The 21,485-nt window shown below is 41.2% G+C and overlaps 1 protein-coding gene across 4 annotated transcripts in view; it reads left to right on the forward strand.

Moving 5' to 3' along the window:
* klhl13 (kelch-like family member 13) overlaps nt 1–8,069 on the forward strand; it is a 42,468-nt gene extending 34,399 nt beyond the window's left edge. For all 4 annotated transcript variants that reach the window (XM_028031588.1, XM_028031589.1, XM_028031590.1 and 1 more), the window contains 2 exons: nt 942–1,055; nt 6,999–8,069. In XM_028031588.1, the coding sequence (XP_027887389.1) occupies nt 942–1,055; nt 6,999–7,486 (602 nt within the window). In that variant the 3' untranslated portion in view covers nt 7,487–8,069. The remainder of the gene's footprint in view (nt 1–941; nt 1,056–6,998) is intronic.
* Nucleotides 8,070–21,485: the final 13,416 nt, after the last annotated feature.

Below are 21,485 nucleotides of genomic sequence, written 5' to 3' on the forward strand. Positions count from 1 at the left end.
TGTTGCGTCTGGAATGCCCTGATTTTAGAAAAGGAAAGCTTAACAACGTGAAGACGGATTCACGGGGGGGATTTCTGCTTTAATGAGTACACACTGAGTCTTTCTGGCTCGCTTTACTGCCCTCTCCCTTTAGGTTAATTTAGCTTCGTAAAATCTGAGAACAAATATGTATTTTGCAGTGCGTCTACTACTGTTTTTGTTAAATTTGTGTAACTTAATTTATACTCAATTTGCCGGTTTTCTAGGCTTAATTTAGAATATATGAGAATCCAGACAATTCAGGCCACTGAGTTATTGCTGGCAGCTTCTACATTAGATTCATTCATCTGTAATCGTCTCATTGATTTCACAGAATCCTATAAAATTCTCCAAATCCACCTGCTGCTCTTTCTGCTCACCATCAATCAATTCAGTTTTAGTTCAGTACTAGTGTCTTGAATGCAGTAAATAAAACCAGCAAGTTTTCACCCTGTGATTACAGGAGAATAACTTGCTCATGTCTTTTCCAACCATGGCGATGAAGAGCTATTGATGGCAGAGACTGAAGTGTGCTTCGAGCCTTGTTATGATCTTATTTCAAGCACAAGGTAATCTTGTTGATGCACCCTTGTTGCTTGTTATGGGGTCGTAACAAGCAACCTATCGCTCGTCTGTGATTATCGCTCGTGAATCCAACCGCCCCTGTTCTTGGATATGTCAGATTTCTCGCTAAAGTATCCTCAGGCACATTAGGATAAAGGATCCTCCCAATTTCCTGCACAGTCAGTGGACGCAGCAGTGGTTGGCGGGCCGTGGGGTGTGTGCTGTATTTAAATCTGAGTTTTAGATCCCACACTGAGACCCTCCAAGGCCTCATTTGCTGCTGTTTGTCCTCTTTTAGTTGTGTTTTGACCCACTTTCTTCTAATACGGTCTTCTTTTTTCTTTCTCCCCATCTCAAAGCTACTGTGGAGTGCTACAACCCAAGGACAAATGAATGGACATATGTTGCCAAAATGAATGAGCCACATTACGGCCACGCTGGGACGGTGTATGGTGGTTACATGTATATTTCAGGTGAGTGTGTGCTGGGAGTTTGTATAAACCCTGTTATATTCTGAAGAGTAGAAAAGCAAGAAAAGATACAACATTCTGTATAATTAGCTCTTAAATTTTATGACTACATTCAGCAGGATTTTGCTCATTTATGAAAGTCAAAATGAAAATAAATGTTGAAACCTTTAATCCCAGGTTTAATTATAATACAATTAAATTTTCTGAACACTTTTCTTTCAATGCTGTCACAAAATTTCCTGCACTCTCCAGGAACTTCATTAAACTTGCTTCTAAATATATCCATCCGGCACGGACATAAAGGGCCTTTACAGTCCATCCAAATGGCCAAATACATCACTAACATGCAGACCCTGGATGCTCTACACTTTAAATATAATACCTTACCAAATATGGCAAGAAAGCTGCCTTTCCGACTGTGACATTGCACACGCTGGTATTGCTATGACAATTGTGATTCAGTGCATCCATTGTCTACTTAAAGACTTAGTTTGTGATCAGATGCTTGCTTTTGTCTGCTTGACTTGCCGAGTCTTAAAGAAAGTAGTCTGTTATCGACACTCTGGCATCACACTTATGTCATGGTGGAGGGTTTGGCGCGTGCGGTGGACCTTAGGGGAATCACTGCCTGTTCTTTAGGCGTCACATTAACACTTGTTCCTGTGATTGGAAGCGAATCCCGCGGTATGGAGATGAGCCCTATTTTCTCAGTGTGACTAATCCAGAGCAACACAACAAAAGGGGCGACCGTTTCTGCTGGTGTAGGGGAATTCAGGAGGATGGAGAAGGAGAACTGAAGGAGGTGTAGGAGGTGTAATACACAACACTGTTAATCCCTCCTGGCCACAAGAAAAATCATCATCCTCCTCCTCCTGCAACGCGAGCGGCGGCGGCGGCGGCGTTCAAAGGCGTAAAAGCTGATCCTGAAGTTTCCTGATGCTGAAAGTCAACATTTGACGACAAACATTGCACAGCATTAAGTTATTCCAAAGATGTTTAAAGTTTTTCCAATGAGTGGAGATGATTTGCACCAAATACTTGAACCAAAAAATAGCACCCCCTAGTGTCAGTCTGTGAGTTTTTCTTGTATCGATTATGGAGGTAGGTTTTTTCAGTCTGAGCTTATTTACACAAAAGCTGGATTTACCCTGGATATTTTTGTTTTGTTTTGTTTAACGGGGACATGACGTCTAACTGGAAGCTCCTTCCACTGCAGCAGTGTTGACTTGCGTCTCTCTCAATAACTGAGTGCGGGAGAAAGTTGTCGTGAAAATAAAGCTATAATCAATTAATCTGTCTGTGCAACTACACATAATATGGAGAGTTAATGGAAAGCTGGAGATGTAATTGCAACAAATTTTAAACGCATTTTGCAGGCGATCGGGATTAAAATCTATTGTTCTAGCCATAAACTAGTGATAACTTTACTGCATTTATTTATGGTACAAGCCTGAGTATTAATCAGACACGCAGCCTCTGCAGCAGGGACTGGGATTTTTATTTGTGCCTTAGAACATAAATGGTCTAAACCCCTGAAATGTACTTTTTATTTGTGAAGGATCATCTTCACTCTTTTTTCATAAACGGGCTTAACCAGGTAATACAGTTAAAGCTAACAGAAATAAAGAGTTGTAGATCATATTAAATTGATATCAAACCAGTTTGAATGCAGAGCAGTCAACCTCTACCACTCTAAAGTGCAATCTGCCTACTTGGACATTTCAAACTTGGCTTGAAACACTAAGTGGTAAATGGGTGAAACACTACAAGGGGGTAATAAAGGCCAGAAAACTGCCCTTCTTCCTGAAAAAGGCTCCTAAAGGCTCCTTCACATATTCATCAAATGTTTGTTGATCAATTTCCTAGGAATCTTGTATTTTGTTGTACGTTATGATTGAGTCGAGCTGTAGCCAGCACAGTTGGACTAAATGAAGTTAACTGGGGCTAATTTTTAATTATTCAATGTTTCAGGAATCAGTTTCTTATTTGATCCTAGTTGTTGCCGTGGGAAATATTGACAAGTTAGCAGAACAGGGAGCCCTTTTAATTTGGTTCCATATTAGCTAAGACTCGAAGGATGGCTGCTGTTACCTCGAGACATGACGGATCATTTTCACTTCAAGATAAAGAACGGGAGAATATTTAAAACCAGCCAGAGCAGAACATGCTGATGATGCAATAATCAAAATTATTAATATTCTCTCTGTTGGCAGCTGGAGAGAAAGAGGCTTTTGCCACACACTACTTTTTCCCTTTGCTCACCGTTTACCGTTTTTACTCCTCCTTCGCTGAAAATACAGTTTTACGATATCGATATCAAGTGAGTCGGGCGATACATTTTGTTTTTGTGAGGGCAGGCTCTGCTCCCGTACCACCTAAAAATATAAACTGTTGGGGAGCGTAATATCACAACACAACCTGCTTAATGACTGCAGCTGCTATCAGGGAGGAATCGAGCAGCGCACATGAAACGTAGCTTTAATAAAAATGCTCCAAGAGGTCGCTAAGAGGCCTCGCTGGCTCCCACAGTCTCCAGGGGGTTATAGTCTTGCGGGGCAAGGTGACCCACGCTGGAGTGCACTTCCTTGTCTGTCTGTCACAGTACATCAGGTCACTTTCTCCGTCTGCACCGCTGTGCTGTCTGAAGGTATTCTGTCAGCTGGATGAACCTGACAAATGCACTCAGTCTACAAGCCGTCACAGCCGCAGCGCCTCGGCACAATTCAGACATTACTAAATTTCTGCCACGCTTTGTTTTCCTATAAGCACATTTCAGCTCCCTTTTTTGTTGTTGTTGTTGTTTTTCTTTCTGTTGCTTTTTTTTTTTTTTTTTAATGCTTCACTGAAACAAGCCGTCTGCTCTCATACTCTACCGGTTGAATCATCTTTGGCTGCATTTTGTGCTCTGAACCCTCTTGGGCATGAAATAACATGAGCAGCTGAACACACCTGGATTTAGGGATTATCTGCCATTCCTCTCTGCAATCCCCTTGAGCTTCGTCAGTTTGGACATGGCTGTCAGTAGAGATCCACTTCCTGGTCTCCTGATGGATATTTAATTGGCTTCAAGTCGGAGCTTGGGTCGAACCTCTTAAAGACATTTTTGTGTTTGAAGGAGAACTGCGAGGCCAAGAATGCTCTGGGGCAGAACAACATCTTTCTTCACTTGGCTTTTTCTACTCACTGAAACGTTTCTTTATAACTGCCTGTGGAGAACAGCCCACAGTGTCATACTGCCACCACTCTGTTCTGCTTCAGGCATTCCTATGGACAAACATTTAGCTGTATCTCTCCTGCAGATTTGAGGGGAAACCAATAATTGTTTTATTGAATAAGAGCCAGAAGACTCCGTCTGTAAGTTTTATCAGTGCCCCTTTTCATGAACACTTTTTGCCTTCTCTCCGTGGGTTTTACGAAACGGTCAGGCCGCCATTGGCTACAAGCAGATCTTGATGCTCAATTATGATTTTTTTGCTGATATCCATTTTTATGTGTGGTCGTTTATATTCCTAAGTGAGAGTTCTGTGTGAATGGTTTAAGTCCCCAGTTTGAGTCGCATGCACAGAGGAAGAATGTTAATATTAAGCAAATGAAAGCACAACAAACAGCACCGGCCTTTTGTGGAGCATTGACTGCAGATTCTGCAGGGAGGTTTGTTTGGATGTGTAGTCGGGTCCAGAAGTGGTCTGATTGTGATGTTATGCGCTTTAGTGACAGTCTTCTTTCGCAACCTCATAATCGTAATTTTTAGCCATCGTTTACATCCTAATTTACCAAGTTCGGCTTCTTCTGGTGCAGAATTATTACGCATGTCTCACATGACATACAAGCTGGGTAAAATGCGACATGACCACAGGTTATTTTTATTTATTTATATCGAACATGATAGAAGTATAAAAATCACACACATAAACGACGAATGCAAAGACATATATTTTTGTACCACAATAATCTTAACATGCTCAAAAAAAGAGTATCCAAATTAGTATCACATAGGGGAAGAGACACAGATTGGATTTAAACTTTTGGGTGAGAAGATTGTGATTGGGGCGCTCAGACTGCAGCAAAAAAGTTGGATTGCATCTCGCTGTGATTTAATGTCAGGAATTGGGGGGACAGGGAAGTTCAAGTTGACCTGCCATCGGTTACATATCTCCTCTGGCCCCGGAGGAAGTCGCAGTGATAATTAAGCAAGCCGGTGTGAAGTGGGAGGCATTACAAGCAGCTGTCTGTCATAACTGGAGGCACTGCTGTCACTCTTTGGGTTTGTGATGGTGGCTTTGTTTACACAATCACACATTGTTACATACAGCCATAAAAGGGCTTCTGTGGTCAGTACTGTTTGCTGAAAAGGCCAAAAGTATTACTCTGGGGAAAAAACTTCCATCTAGCTACTCCTCCAAGAAAGGAAAGAAGCAGGTTTATCTCAGGGAAATCACCAGCTTTATGATTGAGCAAACAGAGCTGTTTTTCATCTCTGTTTTTTTTTTCAGGGATTTTAACTATTTCTGCTTTTAAATTACTCTAAAAAGTGAGATGTGCACTGGGAAAGGATGGAGTTCTGTAGTCTGCAGTGGGTTTTATTGTCCTTACAGAGCTGCATTCATGATAATGTAGCCCTGTAGTAAGACTGATCTATACTCACTTATCTCTGCCGTTCACCTTTGAGGGATGTAACATCAGAAACGAGCGCAGCTCGTCCGTGGGCGATTATTTATTTATGCAGGATCTCAACTCCTCACACCTGCGATTGTTATTGGACGTTTATAGAAACCGTCCTCCGTCGGTTTCACCTCTCTGTCCATCCTCCGTCATCTGCCGGAGTCCCGGGTGTGCCGGCACTCATTCATCCAGGTCAGTGCTTGTACAAAACGACTCCGCAGTTATTCAGCGTCCACTCGGCTGCACAGGGAAATGCTTTGAAATAGAACCATATGGGCGCACATGGCATGAAATACAATAACAGTCTGTCCTGTGGCGACTAATGAAGGGCACTGGCTTTTAGTTGGTGTTTGAAGGTTGAGATCAGCTTGGTCAAAATGTGGTGTGTCCCAGTGCCCCTCTAATGTTGCTGATTAGACATTGAGACACTGGGATCCCGATCAGACAGCATCGTATCAAAGAAAAGGCCAAACCCTTTGAACTGGATCAAAATAGCAACACAGCCCCCTGAGGAGGAATTATAAAGATCCAGAGTTAACTCCAGCACTGTTTCTCTTGTCAGTGGTTCATAATGGCTTCATACAATTGGGGGATAAAGTAGTCGGGCATTTGATCAGTTAAGAAGGTGCAGCATCACAGATCCAAGTCATGGCAGCTGAATACACAGATTAAGCCGGAACAATGGACCGAGCACACGATCGCTGGGCGGCAACAAAAAGAGGGATTGTGCCTGAGAACGGCACGCTCCGCAAATCCTGCTCTGCGTTTGCTCCCCGCCTATGTGTGTGTGGTTGGGGGAGGAGGGGCGAGCTGGCTCCCACCCAAATGCATGCTGGGATTGTGTTCCTCTTTATTTTAAGCCTTCCCTGTAGACATGCCCTGTATATTTTTTTTCCTCCCTGTTTTTTTTTTTTTTTTTTTTCATCAGTTTTGTGTCCCGACGTCTCCCGTCTGTTTGCGCATATGTTAACAGGGGCTTTGTAACGACGCACCGCTTTGTGCCGACTGTTCACAATGAGTGTTAAAAAGAGGCTGAGCAACCGCTGATGTTGCTCTAGTTTGTATAATTACTGTTTAATCTGTTTATTGGCTGAATTTGCAATGTGGGGATTGTGGAAGGATGAGTTTTAAAACCGTAGAGCCCGGGGCAGCATTATAGGCTGGTGCTAGAAAGGTGTTATTTAGTGAATGACTGATTAACAAGTCCATAAAGTGTTTTCCTCCCCAAAGATGATCAGACTGAGGATAAATTTTAGTTTTTTTTACTGTCTTTTTTTGCTGCAGGGGGAATCACTCATGACACTTTCCAGAAGGAGCTGATGTGCTTTGACCCAGATGCGGATAAATGGACTCAGAAGGCGCCCATGACGACGGTCCGGGGTCTCCACTGCATGTGCACGGTGGGCGACCGGCTCTACGTAATCGGGGGCAATCACTTCCGCGGCACCAGCGACTACGACGACGTGCTCAGCTGCGAGTATTACTCCCCCGCCCTCGACCTGTGGACGCCCATCGCCGCCATGCTGCGAGGCCAGAGCGACGTCGGCGTTGCCGTGTTCGAGAACAAGATCTACGTCGTGGGCGGCTACTCCTGGAACAATCGCTGCATGGTGGAAATAGTACAGAAGTACGACCCGGAGAAAGACGAGTGGCAAAAGGTTTTTGACCTGCCCGAGTCGCTAGGCGGGATCCGAGCCTGCACGCTCACAGTTTTCCCTCCTGAGGATATCTCGGGCTCACCCTCCAGCGAGTCGCCCCTATCAGCACCTTGATAAATAACGAGGGGGTGGCTCAGGTCTGCTCAAACCCCGTTAACCTTCCCCCATGCAACCTTCTCAATAAACACTCCTTATAGACATTGTTTGCACTTCTTTCTCAGACATCTGTTCTGCATCCCTGAGTCCACAGCCCCTAAAAACTGTGCAGAAACCTCTCCCTGAGTGACAAAGTCTACGTAGGACATGGCTTGGCAACCTAATTACATGTCAACGTTGCATACTCAGCATATTTTGGCAGGAAATACCTTGACTTGAAACTTGACTTTGCAAATCAACTTTTCTACCTGATGTCCACAGAGTTTTCTTACGTCCCGTTTCTTTTGGCGTTCTACCTTGAGATGTTGACGACGTTGTGACTCTCTTCTACTCTATGCCAGGTTGAACTACAGGTGACCCCCAGGCGACGGAGGAATAGTGACAGAAGAGCTCCAGAGCTGATAGTTTTTAACTCAGGGGTTGGCCTGGGCCCCATCTGCGTCTCCTCACAGTTTCAGCTCTTTCCTGCTGTTGGTATGAAACTGTTAATGAAACAATGTTTTCTAAATTTAATAAACCTAATTTTAAAGAAAATTTAAAATGGTTGTTGTGGTTATTGACCGAGGCAGATTTGAGGTGAACGTCTCAACATCTAAAGCTGGAAGTTGATCAATGAGAAGAGGGTATGTACAGATGGAGTCATTTTATAACAACTCAAGTATTTTCTTCTTTTTAGAACACAAGAATTGCTTAACATGTTTGGATTTATTGTGCTTTTTCTCTCATCTATCCAAGGTATATTCGTTCTTAAAAATATAGACTTATGGGCTTTTTTTTTTAACTGTTTTAGTAATTTAAAGGAAAATGCAGAGATGGTTTTGAGTATGTGGGTGTGTGACAAGGCAACATAAGAGACTATCAAAATGATCTGCAACCAATGACAATCCCATTCTTCATCTTTGGGCCCCAAACTGTGAACTTCAAGATGCCAAAGCTCGCTCCCACAGAGCCGGGTTATCAGACTACTTCCAGAACCTGGGAATGGAGAATGAAATGGCCTCCATGCAGTCATAACTTCAACTCTACTGAAACTTGTCGGATCAGTATGGATGCTCTGCTTTTGAGAGACCAAATTTTCAGTCTTGTGAAAAACGGTGCCTAAGGAACATGATTCAGTGTAACCAAGCTGATGACCAGCATGAGGTTGCTTTGTTTGGTATGACTAGGCAGATGTGAATCTTTGTGAAATGAATCCCAAAATGTGTTATTCTTCCAACTTGACTCATCCAATACTATAAAAAACACCAAATGAGCCAAGAGTAGAGTAAACCATTTGGCTCTGGCTGAGAGGATTTGGAGAATGTTTATGGGTAAAACCCTAAACAAGAATTACGACAATCGAACAAAACCATCATTTTGTACTTTTTGTGGTAACACTTGTTAAAATGTTTTTTGGCAAGTTTCACAGAGACCACATGCTTGTAGCCGTCAACAACTTCCTGGTATCGTTCTGGCCACAAGCCTCTCTGATGGCTGAAGTTGTTTGGATTCTTGGCACGGGACAAAACTTTTAAACAGTCCATGTGGAACTGGCAGCAACAGTGACCCCCAGCATTATGCTGTCACCACTATGCTTGACAGTTGGCTTTGTAATCTTAAGTTTTGAAAGCTTTCAAACATTTTTCTTGTCAGATGGCTATGACTTTGTGCCATCTGACCATTTGGTTTGGACCCACTCCACTGTGGAGAATGACACTGGTCTTGGAGTCTCTAGTTGAGGGTTATTCTTGAACATCCAAACTGATTTCTTGTCATCACATAGTGTAATCGTCTGGGTCGGATGGTTACTACTAACGGGGCAAAGATCTGGTTCTGAAATGGATAAGTTAGGCTTCTGGACTCTTCCTGAAACCCAGACATTAATGCTATTGTGCTCAGAAGTTGAATCAGTGGGTCCAGTTTAATCTGGACTTTTGGAAGAGCAGTCAAATATATTACCAGAATTAGTGCAGCAAGTTAATGGTGGTTATAAAATTGGTATAGTTGGTGCTTAGCTCATTCAGGGACATTTAGTTGAATATTGTTGGAGGTATATCCAAATTTGAGCATGGGTGTGGCTTTTTCTTCTTCTCTCGTTTACAGACCCTGTAAACGAGAGGACTTCAGAGATTTCAGACCTTTTATTCATTCTGGATAACATTCACTTGAATAGTTGCTTTGGATTTAGTCCAGTCCTTGGGATAATTGCATTCCAGTGAAACATTTGCACCCTCCCTCAGCTCATTAATCAGCAGAAGGGAGGATGGCTTCTTTTATCATTGTTTGTGGACCTGTCTGCAATGAATAAGCTGCGAAGTAAAAGCAGGACCAATAAGCTTGAGTGTGGGAGGTTATCTCTACACTGTTAATTGTCACAAACACAGAATTCATTAAACTCGAACTCAAAGTGTTGAGAAGTCCATATTGTCCGGGTGGTCGCAGCGGGCCGCAGCGGCCTCTGTAGTGATGTTGGCCTGTAACAAAAGCAGCGATCTTCGCCCTGGTGATGTGAAGAAGCTGGTGACCAGGGCTGGCGCTCCCTCCGCTGTCATGGCTGCTCTGGGCGTCGCAGCAGACGGCAACGTCGCCTGCAATCTGCCCATCTGCTCCTGGATGATTAAGGCCTTAATAGCAGCATATGGTGTCCGAGACGTGTTCCTTCATGCTGCTGGCGAGAACAAAATGTTTGTGTAATCACCAGGTGAGTTTGGTCCGCAGCTTTAAGAGCTCATTATATCCTCATTAAATCCCATTAATGACATGCTGGAGAGCTTCTTCTGTTCCTCTGTCCCTTAAACACTGTTGTTAGATCAGGTCGTTTTTGCATAACGTGTTTTGATGACCTTGACGTTGCAATTATTTTGTCTTTTTCTTTCATCAGCTCTTTCGCTCGGGATTTATTTGCAGTTGGTAACATTAAAAGGGGAATTTATCTTTTGTTTTTTTTCCCCTGACATTTCAGAAACTAAAGTCACATCTTAATGAATAAAGCCCATAAATACGAGCGGTTCCGATCTTCGAAATAATGGGAAGTCTTTAAATAAACAAAATATAGAGCATAAAAAAGTTAGTTTTGACCAAAAACAGTTGTTGCATTTAAATATAAACTCCATGATGTTAATTTAGGAGTCACACTATAAAGTTAGGTTTTGCTGATAATTTAGGTTTTTTTCTACTACACTCCCAAAAACATTTTTCTACATTAATTTGAATTTCTATCAACTTTTCAGTAAACAAGTTCTGTCTCAGAGCACATCACAATATTTATCTTTACATAAAACTTTGATTGGCTGCATTAATTTTCGTCATGTTGTCATATTTATTTTAGTCTTTACTTTAGTTTTTCACCCCCAAATTGTTTTTACCAGTTAGATTTTATAATCTCATTTTACATTTAGGAATTAAATTCCCGTGGAAATCCAGAACAAATGACTAATTTAACCTTTTATTAGTAGGAAGACATATTTACATCTCAATGGCTTGTCACCATCCAGAGATTGGCGACTTAACCAGCAATAAAACTGGATTTAGTGTAGAATATTTCACTCACCTTCTTATTACGGACGTACCTGTCTCCAGTGGTCACAGGTCACCAGTCTATCACTGGGCAAGACGGTCAAAAGAGACAATTTGGAGTCAATAATGTGAATTATTTTTGGATGGTGGAAGGAAACTGGAGGAAAACTTGAGGCAGTTGCACTAAGTTATTTAGACAAATAAGGTGAGCTTTTTTTGCTCAGTGCTGTTTACTCCTGGGATTTGAGTAAATAGCTTTCAGTTTGGATAACCCTGCTGTGCATCAATACACTCAGTTAGGTGACATTTACATTCCTGTAGCATTTTGAGAACATCGCTGAAAGTGAGAGTAGGAAGGAGAAGAATCAAAAGACCAAACAGAAGAAAACGTTGCAACGGGAATTACATTTTTTCCATCAGACAGGTGTTCAGGTTACCAGACATTTCCTTTTATGAAATTAGTGATGTGAAAAGGTGAATTCCCCCTCAGAGCTTTCCTCTGCTTTGTTCTTTTGTCACTGAAAAAGGAGACTTTGTAGGATCCAGCCATTGTTCATGCAGGGCAGCTGGGGCAGATTGTTTCCCATTATCAGCTGTTGTTGGTGACCAGTCTATAGGGTAAACACACACACACACACGCACACACACACGCCCACACACACACACACACCCACCCTCACTCCTAAGGAGGATTTAGAGACACAAATTAACCTGCATGCATGTTTCTGGACTGTGGAAGGAAGTTGGAGTATCTGGCGAGAACTCATGCAGAAACACCCTGGGCTTTGATTCAAACCCAAGATCAACAGTGCTGACATCTAACCCGCCTTTCAAATGGTAATTTCACTTATTTAGATTGAAAAGGGTCTCAAATTCAGCCAGGCAATGTATGAAACGTAATCACCCCCCTTTTTAAGTCATGAATTATCCACACTTTACAGAAAGCAGACTTCAGGTTTACCATCCAGGCCTACAGAATCAAGATATCACTTGAAAACTGACATTAGTTAGGTTAAACCATCTCAACAAGCAACACATTGGGTCCTAAAGAAAATCACATACACTGTGAAAAGGTCAGAGTTCATGATTCAACAAGAAGAAAGAGCCAGGGCAACAATAGCATCCATGGTTTTGGAAGTTGTGTGTCTCATTGTGCCATTATGTCTAAAACCAATAGAAAACTTCATGAAAAGAGAATCATCACTCCAGTCAAACATGGTGGTGACGGTGTGATGCTTCGGGACCCGTTTGGTACGCGAGCACTTCACTTCAAACACTAATCGATGGAACCACAAATTCTGCTCTCAATCAGAAAATTCTGCAGACAAATGTCCGACTATAACCTTGAGCTAAGCTCCGCAAACCACGCGCTGGTTCTTTACCAGGACAGGGATCCAAATTAGACGAGCCCTCCCACCTCTGAATGGCAACAAAAACACTAAACTTAGGTTCTGGAGTTGCATTGTTAAAGTCTGTGCTTAAGCACAAATGGTAAAATGTTAAACAGGCCATTCCTGCTGTCTGATCCGTTAGTGTGATTGGATAAAAAGAAAGTTCTGCAAAGAAGAGTGAGACAAACTTCCTCTACTGGGAAGTGGAAGGATAATTACCAGTTATTATAAATGCTTGGTCTCAGTTGTTGCTGCAAGGGGCGGCGCAGCTTGTTATTAGGTTTAGGTAATTACTTTTCCACAGGGGTCACTTTGGATTGGATAGCTTAAATATATAAAATATATAAAACTATATGTCTTCTTTTATTCTCTGAGGTTATCCAGATGCTGAAACTTTTTCATGGTCTGAAATAATAATAATAAGAAAAAAGCAAAAACAGGAGAAATCTGTTCATTACTGGATCGGGTTGCATTCTTTAAGTTGTGGTTGGTGGGAAATTATATAGGATTGTTAAAGATTAAGTATAAAGTTTTGATAAGTTCCTCAACTAGGACAAACATCTGGTGTGTGTTGTTATTTCTATAGTTTTGATCTTTCTTTAAATCCCCATTACAAAAAAAAACAAAGTATTAATTCCACAACAAGAAAAAGAAGATGGATTTGTGCCACCAACACCCCTGGGTCCAGATTAGTTGGAGAAAATTTGGCTTCTGAAACTCTGTTAAAACCAGAATAATGTGGATCCCTGAACACATTTTCACAAATAGAAACTCTTTTCCTTCTGACATTCTCTGCTCTCATAATCAACACCTTCGCATTCCCCTTGAAGAAGCAGAAACTCAGTCACGCCAGGCAATAAAGTTGAAAAAAATCACATAAACACGAATGCAGCAGGGCCAGGTGCAAACATTCCTGTTTTCACACCTCCAAGGCACTAATTTAGCGCTGCACTTGAATGATTAGTACAGTCTCCAAACGACGCCGAAACCGACTGCAGACGGTTCAAAGCCTCAATAATCTGCCCCTCAGTGTATTGCTGCTCTGTTTGCGCTGCAGCTTGTTTATGTCTCTGTATATAAGGCCATTAAGAGGAAAATTTGCAGCTTAGTACAGAAGTGGTTTATATATATATATATATATATATATATATATATATATATATATATATACACAGTACAGACCAAAAGTTTGGACACACCTTTCTAATTCAATGGGTTTTCTTTATTTTCATGACTATTTATAAGGCAATAAATCCCACTTATTAACCTGACAGGGCAGGTTGACCTATGAAGTGAAAACCATTTCAGGTGACGACCTCTTGAAGCTCATCAAGAAAATGCAGAGTGTGTGCAAAGCAGTAATCACAGCAAAAGGTTGCTACTTTGAAGAAACTAGAATATAAGGGGTATTTTCAGTTGTTTTACACTTTTTTGTTTAGTGCATATTTCCACATGTGTTATTCATAGTTTTGATGCCTTCAGTGTGAATCTACAATGTCAATAGTCATGAAAATAAAGGAAACTCATTGAATTAAAAGGTGTGTCCAAACTTTTGGTCTGTACTGTATATATATATATATATGAAGATTTAAGCCATATCAGTGAAATTAAATGTTTCCCTCTAATTACAAAGCTATAAATTAGATTTTCAGAAAAGAAGTTCGTGCATCGTCCAATAAATAGAAAACTGCAAAGATGCTGAAACACAGAGCTCCTTTAAATCAAGGCTAAAAACCTATCGGGTTTGAGTTGCCTCTGATCAGTCGATCAACTTATTTGCTGTGTATTTGCTTGATGTCAGTTGACAAGATATAATGTTTCATAATTGGTTACTGTATTATTTTTGATTTTTTTGTCTTCGAAGAGAGGATAAATATCCAGAATTATGTTTAATTAATTAACGATAAGTTTATTAGTGGCAGCTTGTGAAAGGAACAACAATCCTAATATCAGCTGGATTTTATGTTTTATGTTTCCTGTCCTGTTTTAATGAGAGAAAATTAGCATTAAATTTAACAGATGCTGCTAATTTTTCATTTTTAAAATACATGCTCATCCCTGCACCCCCTCAAAAAATTATAATTATAATTGAAGATCTGTGACCACAATGTGTGCACAGTTCCGATTTTTTCTGTATGCTAAAAATTTAAATCTAAATATATTTCCACATACAGTGTCCATATTAGGGATGTATTGGAATTGGAATTGGTCAATATTAGCTGTAAAATTTAATATTGGCTATTTCATCAGAATAACTCAGCAAAATAAAAGCCGTTGATTTTATATGACAAACAATTGACAGTGATGCCTCCGCCACAGTGCAACATCAAATTTGCGCTGTTGGAATGTCATTGTTTTAGAGAGTCACAAATAAATTTGACATTAATCATAATTCAAGTTGAAAGTGTTGCATTGTTTTCAGCTCCTTTTTAGCATTTGCGTTTGGTATCAGGCTAAATATACAAATACAATGCAGTATTTTAATTCCACAGTAGAGAAAGCCATACAGTTTCAGTAAGAAAAAAATATTGGTATTGGTATCGGTTGTCGGTCAAGCAAGTTTTAGTATATCAATATATCGCAGGGGTGGGCAACTCCAGACCTCAAGATGCAACTTTTAGATGCATCTCCACTTCAACACACCTGAGTCAAATAATGAGGTCATTAGCAGGACTCTGGAAAACTTGACTGCACTTGGGAGGTAATTCAGCTGTTGGATTCAAGTGTGTATATCGGCATATCGGATATCGACCAAAGATCCAATATCGTGCATCCCTAGTCCACATTTGACAGTTTCCAGGTCCCTCTTGCCTCTAATGCCTGGAACATTTGGGTATAGACGGTCGCTTTGGAAAACGAAGCTGACTGAGGAGCAGGATTCTGTCCAGATGCTCCTCAGAGGATAAACTCTGCCCCTGTTTAAGATTCCCATCAAAAGCGCTTGCTGCTTTATGACACACTGAGCAACGACGGGAAACTTGAGAAGCATTTCACGCTGCATTACATCAGCACGCTGGCATTGCCGCTTAGTGAGCTCGTTGGCATGCTGATGTTTGCATTTGGCTCAAAGTGCTTCTGCTTGTTCTTATCAATCAGCCCCAAAAGCTGTCGGCTCTTTGTTTTACTGCAACCTCTGCATCATTTGTTCAACTTTCTCTGCACATTTTCACAAATTAAAAGAAAAACAAAATCTCCTCCATTGAGCAGCTAAGTCAGGCAGAAAGCGCTCCGCTGCTGCTCTGAGATGCATCCTTGAAGCGTTGTTCCTCATCAGGGACGTTCTGTCCCACACCTTTCACAGAGAGTTAAAAGAGCACTTTAGGAAGAGCTTTAAAAAAACAACAACTCTTAACAACCTCCACATATTCAGGAATGCCACAGGAGTGCAGCGCATTGTGTTGGAGAGCCTCTGTGTAATTCCTGCCACATGCTGCTATTGTTTCTTAGCAAGCCAATGTCAATATTACATGACTCAGAGCTTTGTGCTTCCCAAAGAATGAAGTCTTAGGTATTAATGAACAGCGTCTCCTCAGCGCCGAGCCAAAGAGAACTGGAGCAAGAAATTACAAGTACTCCCTCTTCCTCCTCCTCTTCCTCTTCCTCTCCTCCTTTGCTCCAGTACCTGCATTTCTCTGTGGATTTCATCACCACTAGAGGCATGTTCTCCTGATTCATGAGGCAGATAAAAACAGGAGTGTGTGGATTACGCCCTGACTCTTTGACACATGAACGCAGCACACATTTGCAGCACGGTGCGTCTCCAGACGACTCCTCCTCATCCTGTCAAGGCTGGAATATGACCTAGTTTCTCTCTGTGTGTTTACACAATCACACACACACTGAGAGAGAGAGAGAGAGAGCGAGAGAGAGAGAGCGAGCTCGGATGACATTGTCAGTCAGAGAGCATCTCTCGCAGTAGCAGCAGTGAAGATCTGGATGCGGTTACTGTAACTAAAGCTCTGATCCACCTCCCATCATGATGAAATAATCTGCAGAGCCTCAAATCCCTGCTGTCCTCTGATTGAATGCACAATGGTGTTAATGGTTATTGATCCTGCTGGCTGGCAGGCGGCCAACACGTCCTGATGTGTTATTTTTCTTTATGCTAGATAGAATCATATTTTTTTTGTCCTGAATCATAAGCTGAGCTTCTGTTCTTGTGGGTTTTTAGGCGTCAGGGAAGGTGTGCATCTCGTTCTCCCTTGTCATGAATATTCAGGAAAAGGTCAAGTCCTTGCAGCCCTCCTGAGCTCTCCATCCCGCAGCGACTGTGTCCTGAATAATCTGCCTCTGCTTCACCTCGTGTTGCACAGCTTGTTCCAGCCCCGCCGGAGACGGGAAGGGGGCAGGACTAATTGGGATTTGTTCTACCCAACATCTGGACAGTGATCAGTCCTGGGCTTTTAGTTCAGCCGCCTGCTGCGTTTTCTACAGAACCACGCAAAAGTGTTCATGTCTCTTTCTTTTGTCACATTACAACCTAAAACTTGTGTGTGAGTCTTAAATGATATACCGGCTTTGTGACGGGTAGAAATGTCTGCCCATTTTTTGTGAAATAACTCAAGATGAGAATGTCTGTGAATACCAGCGCATTAAGTTTAGCCAGAGATCCTCGTTTGACTTTGGGTCAGGACTTTGACTTGACCATTTTTAGACATGAATCTGCTTTGATTAAATCTGTATATTTTGTCACAAACAGCCACTTTCTTTCACTTACTTTCACCTTGATACTCTTGCAGTGGAGCAATAGTTTTTTCCATTATTTCATCACATTTTCATCCCTGCTCTGTCTCCATGAACCTGCTTTTTCACCAAAAGCACTTTCACTTTTTTTTCTTTTTTTTTTTGCATCCTCCACTTCAAAAACAAATTCTTCTTCTCCTCCCAAGTCTGGTGTCTTACGTTTAACCTAAAAAGAGGACAGAATGTGCACATGGCTCACATCTCAGCATCTCGTATTTAATTAATTCCCAAACTGAAGCAGCCCCGCTGTTCGTGTGATGCTGAAAAACACAAACCATTTGCGTTCCGTTTGCATCTTCTCTGTCTTCTCTTTCGAAAAGTTTTCTGGCACAGCTCAAAGTGGATTGTAGATTTGACAGACGGTGAAAGGTGCGTCTCTACCTTCAACCCCAGTGCTTGCTGGGATATGCTCCGCTGCCCCCTTGACAATGACTAGCAGGAGGGATGCAAAGAATATAAATCTGCACCGATCTGCAGAGAGAACGGAGACGTTTGCACGCTGAGGGGAAAATCTCCTGCAACCAAACGGAGCGCGTGAAGTTAATTTTTCATCACGCAAAATTAAATTAGGCTCCAGGAAAGTGAAGAGCAACCTCCTGTGGACCTGCTGAGAGGTTTGCAGAAGTGGAGCAGCTCAGTCCCTCTGGGGAAACTGCTCGACCTCATAGGGTTAAATACAGCTGCAGCTTCACGTCCCTCCAGGTTTCATTCTGTTGGAGATTAAGGACTTAAACTGGTAGGGAAGCAGATTCAAGATGAATTACTGCTCAAAATGAGGCACAGTTGCATCTCTCTTTATTGCCACATTTATATGTAAATTATCAAAACTACAAAGGACTGTTTGCATTCAATATAAACTAATGCAAGTTCTCTGCAATTATGCATTACATACTTTCGTGGACTGTTCTTACCCCAGATCCCAACACCTAATGTAGTCTCTAATGATGAGGATGGAAATACTAATTACAATCAATATCATTGCAATGTTCATTAATGACATATCTGCATGTTATCCTGGTATTGTGCGTGCCGGGTCAAAAGACTTGGAAAATGTTCAGCACAAGCCAAATCTAACGCTGTATGAACGTGTTCTATAATAGCACATCTGGTAAATATGACAACAATAAGGCTAGGAGATGATCAATACTGAGGAAAATGTTATTAATTATTATGAGAAATTTACTTCCAAATTCTTTAAAGGCTCATCTACCACATGTAATCAACTCTTTTAAAAAGACTTTAAAAACTTTTTCACAACGGGGAAATTAACAGATATCAAACGTTTGTGTTTCCTACTGATAGTAAGCCTGATAGTAAGAAGAAGAACTGTTTGTTGTGCAGTCTAATTTAGGAACATGTCTGAGTTTATAAAGGCTAAGAAAACAAGAAATCAAGTAGGAAAAGTAGCTGCAATTTTAAAACCATCAGTTGTGAGATCAGCATATTCCACAATCAAAAACAGCTCTGTGTTGATTACGGTACATATTTGTAGCAAAGGCGAATAAATTAAAGTTCAAGCAAACTAAAACAGATTGCTTGAACTTTAACACCCAGAATTATATCCAATGTATAAGAATTTCTTTTAATCTTGAGTTTGTGTTGATTTCAAAAATGCAAAACTTGCAGGAAGTGAGTCGCCTCTTTTGTTTCAGCATCCTGTGTCCTCCAGGACTCTTATTCTTCCTGCGTCCACATCTGAGCAACGACAACACCACATCCGAATGAATTTGTTTTTGTTGTTCATGATTAAAAAAAAAAAAGTCATGTGAAGGGTAAAAGGTGTGTGCCTGTGGGAAGCAAGACTGCTGCCAGGATGATTGATGATTGCCCCCCTCCAGCCTTCCTCAGCTCTGTCCTGCATCCTGCCAGAACGCCACGGTTACTCAAGCTCTTCAAACAAACAAAAAAAATCTGAAGGGGGGAGAAACGTCTCTTCAATATGAAATACTCCAGCGGTGATATCTTTGGGAGTTTGGAGGAGAAGGCTGACCTGCCCATCAAGCAGCGAGTGGAAGATTATTTTTGGGAAGAGAGGCTGCCTCACGCTGTCACTTCAAACATTAAAAAACCCTCACCTGTTATGTGTGTGCTGCCGAGCTGATTACAGCTGCAAACTCATTTTCATCCCTGTTAGACCAACTCATTTCCATCCCCACTCTATTATGAGCGAGTGCATCCGGAGGAGGCTTCAGTCGCTGCTGTAATCTTTGCAACACTGACCTCTAGTGGCTGCTGTGGAAGCATTTAAAAAGTGTTGCACCGCCTCAACTCGTTTATATGTATACATATAAAAAATAAAAAGTCTGACAGATGAAAGATTTTTTTTTCTCCCCCTCAAATATTAAGCCTAAAGAATCCATGAGGGGCAACATCCGTTCTGCTGCATTTACATAAACTCAAATCATCCTGCCAGCAACATCCGACTCGCACCAGAGAGACAGAAGTTAATCTTTTTATTTACAAGTCTGAGGTCTGAACCGAGACAGGCAGACACAGGGGTAAACAGGATGACATGAGAGAGAGAGAGAGAGAGAGAGAGAGGTGGAGGGGATTAGTTTCTGCAGCCACCCACACAGCTCCTGACTTTCAGCGGCTGCAGGCCTCTCTCTCTCTTAAAGCAGCTGTTTGTAACTCTCAACTCATCACAAGTCGCTCGTTGAGCCCCTGGTTTTAGGTTGTGGTCCCTACAGAAAAGTACAAAGCACCACAAACCTCTCTTAAATTACAAAAGAACCAGCAAGTATCGCAGGCTTTACGTTGCAGTCGCGGTAATGGCCACTGATGGATGTCTGACCTACTTAGACCCTTTTTTCTCTCTCTCTGCACAGTAAAAGCTGACCCCAGCAGCCGGAGAAGCATTAAAGCACCTGCTTCTGGATCACTAATGATAATGATAATACTTCCATTTACTTTCTCACTGCCAAATGCAAATTGCTTTTTGAATAACTACATGGCAGCAAAAGACGATTGTGAATTGATAGCATTATTATATTGTGAATTCATTTAAAATCAATGCTGGATATATTAATTGCAGAACAAGCCAGTCATTTTCATTAGTTGTGAGACTAAAAGTCAGATGTTTATAGTAGTAAATAACTCATTGGGGTAAATGTAAGGATGTCCACTATATTAGCTCAGATATCCTCCGACAGCTCAAAAGCGAAAAGTTTATTTGGATTCATTAGCAGCAATATCCTGGCCTGCGAAGCCATTTGGAGCCAAATGGGTTACGAGTAACACACGTTTCCTTGAATGGTTGACTCAGGAAGAGTCAAGCAGCAACTCAACCAAAATGGTAAAATGATACCAGCAGTCTTGTTAATGATCCCTTTACGCTTTGAAAATCACACTAGCCAGTAATCTTGTGGCAGCAAACAGAAGTAAAAGCAGCTTCTCATTAACTGTCATTAAATATTCTTATTTGATCACTCCTAGCCGCAGTGTGTGGTCAGTGCAGTGTCACCATAAAAACTAAATTATTAAAGTTACTAATTAAAGTTAGTTATAAATAAAGAAATAAATCCGTCAGTTTCAGAACTACTGAACACTTGTGCACATGTTGCTGCTGCCGCCGCCTTAAAAATGGAAAGCTAAGACCATGAAGTGGGCCAGATTTACCTCTACATAAACAGCCAAGGTCTTGGTAAGAGCATGAGACAAGACTGAACAGATGCTTTGCTTGTAAATTTCTTGTGTGAAGTTAAATATATTTCTCTGTATTTCTGTCCAGAATGTATGTAGTTAAAAATGCATAATTTGAAAACCCAGACTGATGCATTTTTATATTTTATAAACATGCAGAAAAAGCTATAATCTGTACAAAAAGCATTTGACCAACTGCAAGGCGATGCATTCCTCAGGTCTTCTAAAGATCTTTCATGAAGAATTTCAGATACTGCTTATTTGTGGCAGACGTTTGTGGGTTGTTTTTTTTTTTTTGCTTGATGTGTCCGCTTTCTTTATTTTTCAGAGCATGCTTCATAACATTGTGTCATAATAAAGTTAGCTGGACACAAAACAAGTGAGAAGCAGCTGAAGCCCAGAGAAAATGTGGAGAAACTGAAAACCTCCAGAGCAGGAGCAGGAAGGTCTTGTTCCTTAAAGGCAGAATATGAGGGAATCATGGATTATTAAATGCCACGTGTATAAGTAAGGATCAAAACTTACAAAACACAAAGAATATAAAATAATCAAAAAAGGAAAAAAGGAACTGCTCTAATTAATATTGCACTTAATTTGATTCAGAGTTTTACAGAAGAGGATTGGGGCCACTGGAAAAAGAAAAAAAAAATTAATAATTTGAACTTTAATCTGAGAATTCTCAGATT

This window comes from Xiphophorus couchianus, chromosome 11, assembly GCF_001444195.1.
Source record: "Xiphophorus couchianus chromosome 11, X_couchianus-1.0, whole genome shotgun sequence".
Lineage (NCBI taxonomy): Eukaryota > Metazoa > Chordata > Actinopteri > Cyprinodontiformes > Poeciliidae > Xiphophorus > Xiphophorus couchianus.